Below are 7,719 nucleotides of genomic sequence, written 5' to 3' on the forward strand. Positions count from 1 at the left end.
TTTTTTTTATGGATGACGTATTGTGAAGTGCACAGAGACCCCTGGGGGTGATGTTGCACTATAAATAAAAATAAACTGAACTGAATGGGTTTAAGGCCTCATCATATCTCAATCAATGAGTGATTAGCAGCAGTGTGCGTCGGGTGGCAGAGAAGAGATTAAGCAGGGATTTCTCACCATGTCTCTGTGGAGAAGAGACAGAGCTCCTCATCATGGCGTCGGCACTTTGATCCGTGTCAGAGCCCCCACACAGCGGGGCGGGCAGGGCGGGACATTGTGTGTGTGACGGCACGGGGGCCTAATTGGCGGATTATCCATCATTCAGCTACAGCGACAGTATCATAGCTAACAGCTAATTATGTAGCAGCATGAGCCATGCTGCTTTGTTTTGCAATGTCGTGGAGGAGGCCCGATACTTTAACCAAAACTGTACAAATAAGTGTTCTTTTATGTAACGTCTCGTTGAGATTGACTAATAGGATGTGTTTAAGGAGTGGTGATTTGTATCAGCAAAGGGAAGTTGTGTTCATTATGATTTGTCGCAAGTGAGCCGCAGCATTTTATCAACATTACATCACCCAAAATTCCTCATAACAGCCATTATGCACTGTTTCTTCTCTGCTTCTGTCTCTTAACCACTTTTAAGACACTGGTGACCCTATTTTAGGCATGTCGTTGCCCCCAAAATGCATATGATAAAGAGTTCTTTATTCTCAAATTGAGTTCTGTCAGAGTGGCGGACTGGAGGAATTATGAACTTTTTTTGTATGAAAAAAAAATTACATGCAAATGTATTTTGGGGGCAATGACCCCCAAAATGGCCCCCCAAATGCATATGCTTTTTGGGGTGCATTTGAAAATAGCCGATCTACAAGCTCACAATGCGTCGCGATGCGACTCATTGTGAGCTTGTAGATCTGCTATTTTCAAATTATTTTTTGAAAACTTGTGAAATGGGACATTCTGCATGATGAGTACTTTTGATACTTTAAGTACATTTTGATACCAATACCTTTGTACTTTTACTCAAGTACATTTTGAATTCCGGGCTTTTACTTGTAACAGAGTATTTCTACATTGCAGTATTGATGCTTTTATTGTAAGTAAAAAAAAAAATAGGACTTTTCCCACCACTGAAAGGTCCTTGACATGAAAAAGTGGTTGCACAACTTTAAAAACATTCTCTCTCTCTCTCTCTCTCTCTCTCTCTCTCTCTCTCTCTCTCTCTCTCTCTCTCTCTCTCTCTCTTTTCTCATGCAGACTGAGAGCCTCCTGGAGGTCCAGAACAGAGGATGAACTAGAAGAAGACTCCCTGCTGGGACGTCACAGAGAAGAAGAGACACCCTGTAGTTGTGATGGTAGAGTCAGCCTCCCATTGAGTTGAGTTGAGTTCAGAAGCTCTGCTCAGACCCAGCTCACTCAGATGAAAGAGATGGGGAGGAGAGAGAGATGGACACAGCGTCCCATGCTGCTACTGCTGCTCCTGGCCAGCCTATCAGAGCTGAGGGCCTTCCCTTTCAGTCCCGCCATGGATGCAGACGTCACCCCCAGAACCACCGTCCTGTTGAAAGGTACGTTCAAGGAGCACTTCACCTCACGTTCAACCTTATCTTCATCTATTACACGGCTTGGTTGGAATGCTTGATTCTGATTGGTCAATCGCTGAATTCAGCGGTGTGTTATTTCTGGATAATGACCGATGAGCTCAATAACAGACCTCTGTCTAATCAAAGACTCAGAGCACCTGCTCATATCAACCTGTCTAATCAAAGACTCAGAGCACCTGCTCATATCAACCTGTCTAATCAAAGACTCAGAGCACCTGCTCATATCAACCTGCGCTGCTTGAATTTGATGCTGTATCCAAAATGACAGCCATGTAAACAAACACACCGTGTCATTTACAACTAAACGTTGCTCTCAAGAATGTTTTGGAAAACATTTGAAGCGAGAAATAGACGATGCAATGACCCAAAAAATCAACTACACTTCCTGGTTTTCCGAGGCGACCGTGTCCGCCCAGCACAACACTTATGGAATACTTTCATTGCCGTAAGCAAGGAAATCATTTATTAATTTATTTATTAAGTAGCCGTGTAATAAGCGGGATAATTGTCAGTTGCGCAGGTCGTTGTTTAAAAAGAAATTTAAACAACAAAAGAAAATATATTTTTTCAACAACGACCAGCGCACTGACAATGATCCCTTGCATAGTAGGTATCAAAGATGGTTGATTTATGAAGATACACCATCCCAATTGGAGCCACTAAAGGCGAAATGATAGACAAATCCTATGGTCTCCTAAAGTGGGCGCTGTCTGATCTCGCGAACGTCCTATGTTTGTTTACTGGTGCTAGATCCCGCGAGAGTGTGTTGCTGGGACGTAGAAAGGTCCATAATAATAACGTAGATTTCCTCCCGATTTGTCTCTCTGAAAAAAGGCATTTTAGTATGAAAATCTTGGGAAGATTGTGTGGAGATCCGGTCAAATATTGAGTTCAGTGACCATGGAGCTAAAGAATGGTTCAGAGGCTGTGTTCACCTTCACTCTTCTATTGGAAATATTAGACTCATAATAATAATAAAGAATGGTTTAAGCAATATGGTTTAAGCCAGGGGTCTTCAACGTTTTCAGGCCAAGGACCCCCTAACTGAGAGAAAGATAAAGCAGGGACCCCCACTATATATTACATACAATTGTGTTGCAGATTACAGCTTGTTGGATTCATGTTAATGTGTATTTTCAGACATTTAACCACTTAAACCATCAATACTTAGTAAACTTTCACTCTGTACTTGGTCTGCTCTTTTTTCCCCTCTTTGCTGAAAATAGCTGATCTACAAGCTCACAACGCCTCGCAGCGCGAGGCGTTGTGAGCTTGTAGATCGGCTATTTTCGGCTAAAGTTGTCCTTAGAATAGGGCTGCTAGGGTTCAAGTGGTTGATGTAAAAAACAATGATCCTATCACACAGAGATTTGGTGGACCCCCTGTAGCAACTCTGAGGAACCCCTAGGGGTCCCGGACCCCCTGTTGAAGACCCCTGGTTTAAGCATTTGCTTGTTAAAGCTCACAATGCAATTGCGCTGCGACACATTGTGAGCTTGTAGATCTGCTATTTTCCTGTGTGCGAACGGCTTTACCTACTCAAATGAATTAGAGCGCATGTGCATGCTCTCTCTCTCTCTCTCACACACACACACACACACACACACACACACACACACACACACACACACACACACACACACACACACACACACACACACACACACACACACTACAGCGCCCTTATTCAGCACTGACACGGCTCCTCCCCCCTCTTTCCTGTGAAACAAGTGGCACAGTTTTTTCGGTGTTGGCCCTGAAGACTGTGTTTTCTTCCTGGGGAGTTATTAATCTGCTCTCTCTCCTGTCCTGTCCTAGATCACACTTAACTCAGCACAGCACAGCAGAGCTGATGAAACCATAGACAGGAGGCTGCACCCCCCCCCCCCCGTAACGTAGAAGTAACGTAGCAGCAATGGTGTAAAATAACTAAGTACATTTACTCAAGTACTGTACTTAAGTACAATTTTGAGGTGCTTTTACTTTACTGGAGTATTTCCATTTTTTTGTACTTTTACTTCTACTCCACTACATCTCAGAGGCAAATATTGTACTTTTACTCCACTACAATTATTTTAAAACTTTAGTTACTAGTTACTTTGCAGATATAAATTATGATATTATGAAACATGCATTAACCACTTTAGCCCTATTTTGTACCTACAGTAGGCTATTTGAAAATAGCAGATCTACAAGCTCACAACGCGTCGCATCGCGACGCGTTGTGAGCTTGTAGATCTGCTATTTTTAAACATTTTAGTGCTTTTACTTTTGGTGCTTAAAGTACATTTTGATGCCAATACTTTTGTACTTTTACTCAAGTAAATGTTGTATTCTGGACTTTTACTTGTAACAGAGTATTGCTATGTTGCAGTATTGGTACTTTTACTTAAGTAAAGAATTTGAGTACTTTTTCCACGACTGAATAGCAGTACTATAGCAGCGAAATAGCAGCGAAATAGCAGTGGAAAACTAGGTGGGGTTTGCGAAAGGGCCTACTCTGTGTGGAGATTGCATGTTCTCCCCGTGTCTCCTAGGGTAGTTAATACCCTCACAAAAACATGTAGTAATCCTGGTCACATACCGCCTCCCCCATGACAGCCGGGGCGCCTGATGGAGGAGAAGGGAACTGGTTGGAATAACGTGTTCCTTCCACGCTCTACGTCCTACCGGGGGAAACTCCCCCCCCCCCCCCCTGTCAGGTGACAAGAAGGTCAGTTGGCGCTCATGCATTTGAAGGAGGTATGAGCTCGGCTCTGGGCTCCCTAGGCTGGCGGGGGGAGTGTAGCGCCCAGGATCACTTAGAAAATTGGCACCGGGTGAAAAAGGGTTGCAAAATCGTGGGATAAAAAAAATTAAGAGAAATAGCAGTTGTGTACCTGATGTGACCATGTGGACACATCCTGCTGAATGAGTGTGTTTGGACAACGCCTGGTTATTTACACGTCATCAACATCTCTGCCCACCTCTCTCTCTCTCTCTCTCTCTCTCTCTCTCTCTCTCTCCCCCCCCTATACCTCTATCTCCTTTCTCTCCCCTCTCATCACCTCTCTCTTCTCTCCTCCCCACCCCCTCCCCCCTCTCTCACTCTATCTCCTCACCACTGCGGCAGAGAGAGAGAGAGAGAGAGAGGCTATAACTCTGCAGCAGTGGAAGGGGAACTCCTCCAACACTGCTGTTCTCCTCCTATCAGATGGAGCTGTGCTCCTTCTACCATATCTCCTCTCCACTTTACTCCACTTCACCTTAAACCTCTCTCTCTCTCTCTCTCTCTCTCTCTCTCTCTCTCTCTCTCTCTCTCTCTCTCTCTCTCTCTCTCTCTCTCTCTCTCTCTCAGGAGGATGAGTATTATTAGAGAAGGGGGGGGGGTGGAGGAGAGGGGGGCTGCATGGCGCCTGCACTTCAGTGTCATGTCTCAAACGGGTTGAAGACTGCATGCGCTAACCAGGGTTCCATGTGTTTAAAAACAAACAGACAGGGGGGATATTGTCTTTAACACTTACCTCCTATATTGCTAACGTGTAGATGGTGGGGTATGGAAGGTTTAATCCCCCAGGGTTAGTGTCAAAGTGTCCTTGAGCAAGACACTGAACCCCTAACTGCTCCTGATGAGCAGCTTGGTGTGTGTGTGTGTGTGTGTGTGTGTGTGTGTGTGTGTGTGTGTGTGTGTGTGTGTGTGTGTGTGTGTGTGTGTGTGTGTGTGTGTGTTGCACACTGTAAAGCGCTTTGGATCAGATACCACTGACTGTGGGAAACGTTGACGTTGTCCCTTGTTCGCTGTGTTTAACAGTCATCTAGACACCAGGTATTATGAATCAGGTCGATGTATTGTACACATGTATGCTCACGTATCTACTCTATTATACTGAAGCTGTGTTTCCGCTCGTGTGCGTATATGTGTGCGTGTGTGCGCGCGCGCATGTATGTGTGCGCGTGCATGCGGGCGGGTGTGTGTGCGTACCCAGAATGCGCCCAGATATGGACATGCCCGACACCACTTGTAGTGATGTCATAGTAGTGATGTCATAGTAGTGATGTCATAGTAGTGATGTCATAGTAGTGAAGTCATAGTAGTGATGTCACAGTAGTGATGTCATAGACCAGTGGTTCTCAAACTTTTTCATGTCAAGGACCCCCAAATTGACACTTATTAGCACGCGGACCCCCATTTGAAAAGATATGCCAGGGACCCCCATAAGAGAAGATTTTTTACGGCTCTAGCAATGATTCTCAACCATTTTAATTTCAAGGACCCCCTAGTTTGACATGCATTAGGGCTACGGACCCCCATTTAATGACATTTCTATCACTTGGACCGCAATTTATATTGTAAAATCTATGTCAATGTAACTCTGAGAGTGTACAAATGGAACCAAATGAACCCGTTAGGGTCCATTTGGTTCCATTTGTACACTCTCAGAGTTACAGACCCATAAGGGTCCATTTGGTGCCTAATCTATCATTTTGCTTGGGACCCCCTGGAACCGCCTCAAGTACCCCTGGGGGTCCCCAGACCCCACTTTGAGAACCAACGTCATAGACGACGTCATAGACCTTCAACTATAACATTACCCACCGGTTGGGTGATTGCTCACTTAATGCAGGCCTGCACGCAGACAGTAAATGTAGATAGATCTATACTTCATAGTCTGATCCACCATGTCTCTGGCGGAAGCAGCAGACGCGTTGGCGGCGCCCCAGACGGGGGAAGAGGACGTGGAGCCGCCGTGGCCTGAAGACGCCACTCTGTACCAGCCGGGTGACATGCTGCTGTCCGACTGCGCCTCGTCTCTGGCCGTCCAGGCCTACCTGAGGATGTGCGACCTGCCGGTGCGGGTGGCCTACGCGGCCAACGCCGAACACATGTCGCCGTCCGGGCGCGTTCCGCTCGTCCGCGTCGGGGACCGGCTGGTGTCCGGCCTGGAGGAGACCGTCCGCTTCACCCAAGACATGGGCCGCTCTCTGTCCGGCGGTCTAGACGACGTCCAGCGGGCCGAGATGAAGGCGTACGTGGCGCTGGTCAACAACCGGCTCCTCGCGGCCGAGCTGTACGTCCTGTGGTCCGCGGACGCCCGGAACTCCCGCCGCCAGTACGGCGGCGCCTACCCGTGGCCGCTCAACCACGTCCTGGCCTACCGGAAGCAGTGGGAGGTCCGCGGGAAGCTGAGGGCCGCGGGCTGGGGGGAGGAGGACCGGGCCCCCGAGGAGGTCTACGAGGAGGTGGGCCGGTGCTGCCGGGCCCTCTCCGAGCGCCTGGGGAGTCGCGGTTACTTCTTCGACGATCGGCGGCCCACGGAGCTGGACGCCTTGGTCTTTGGACATCTGTTCAGCATCCTGACCACTCCGTCGTCCCCGACCGCCGGGACCGCGGTGCTGGCGCAGCGGGTCAAGAGCTGCGGCAATCTGGTGTCGTTCTGCGAGCGCGTGGAACAGGCCTACTTCAAGTAGGAGCTCCTCCTCCTGGATGTTAGGTATTGCAGCCACAGAAGAGACAAACGTTCTGCTATACACTTGATTTGCTATCCTGTTTTTTTGCTGCGCTGTTGCTCCAGTCCATCCCATGAGGAATTCTTTGGCAAATCCATATTTGTTGTGCTTGTTGCCGCTATAGAAGACACGAAGGAGAAGTTTGAAAAGTAATGTAGCATTGCAGAGCAGCTTTATTAAATCCATGTCTAAAGTTGCTGCAGCAGTCCACAGCAAAACAACAGTGTTGATGAATAACTTAAAGCCGCACTATGTAACTTTCCTGAATTGAACCCGGTGGTTTCCTTGCACAAGTGTGCTGACATTTTTTTACCATTGAGCTAATGGAGCCTGCCTACCATACAGATTATATAAATGATATTGTATTAACATACTCTACCATACAGATTATATAAATGATATTGTATTAACATACTCTACCATACACATTATATAAGTTATATTGTATTAACATACTCTACCATACAGATTGTATAAGTTATATTGTATTAACATACTCTACCATACAGATTATAAGTGATATTGTATTAGTCGCCTATCTAATGGAGACTACTTCCCCCTTTGGCATCCTGAAAGGTGGATTTTCAGGGCTGTTTTAAAGGAAGCCAGTGATCTACATGTTTTG

At 46.6% G+C, this 7,719-nt stretch overlaps 2 protein-coding genes across 2 annotated transcripts in view; both read left to right on the plus strand.

Annotated features, from left to right (window-relative positions):
- Positions 1 to 1,432: 1,432 nt before the first annotated feature.
- Positions 1,433 to 7,719, plus strand: part of sema4gb (sema domain, immunoglobulin domain (Ig), transmembrane domain (TM) and short cytoplasmic domain, (semaphorin) 4Gb) — a gene marked incomplete at both ends in the record, with an annotated part of 75,418 nt that continues 69,131 nt past the window's right edge. The window contains one exon of the mRNA XM_084078413.1: positions 1,433 to 1,571. Within this exon, the coding sequence (XP_083934539.1) occupies positions 1,433 to 1,571 (139 nt within the window). The remainder of the gene's footprint in view (positions 1,572 to 7,719) is intronic.
- Positions 6,267 to 7,055, plus strand: LOC311059583 (metaxin-2-like; the record flags this gene model as incomplete). The annotated part of the gene is made up of 1 exon (XM_084077589.1): positions 6,267 to 7,055. The coding sequence occupies one exon, from the start codon at positions 6,267 to 6,269 to the stop codon at positions 7,053 to 7,055; it is 789 nt and encodes a 262-aa protein (XP_083933715.1).

Source organism: Gymnoscopelus microlampas (assembly GCF_963454915.1).
Source record: "Gymnoscopelus microlampas genome assembly, chromosome: 14".
Classification (NCBI taxonomy): Eukaryota; Metazoa; Chordata; class Actinopteri; order Myctophiformes; family Myctophidae; genus Gymnoscopelus; species Gymnoscopelus microlampas.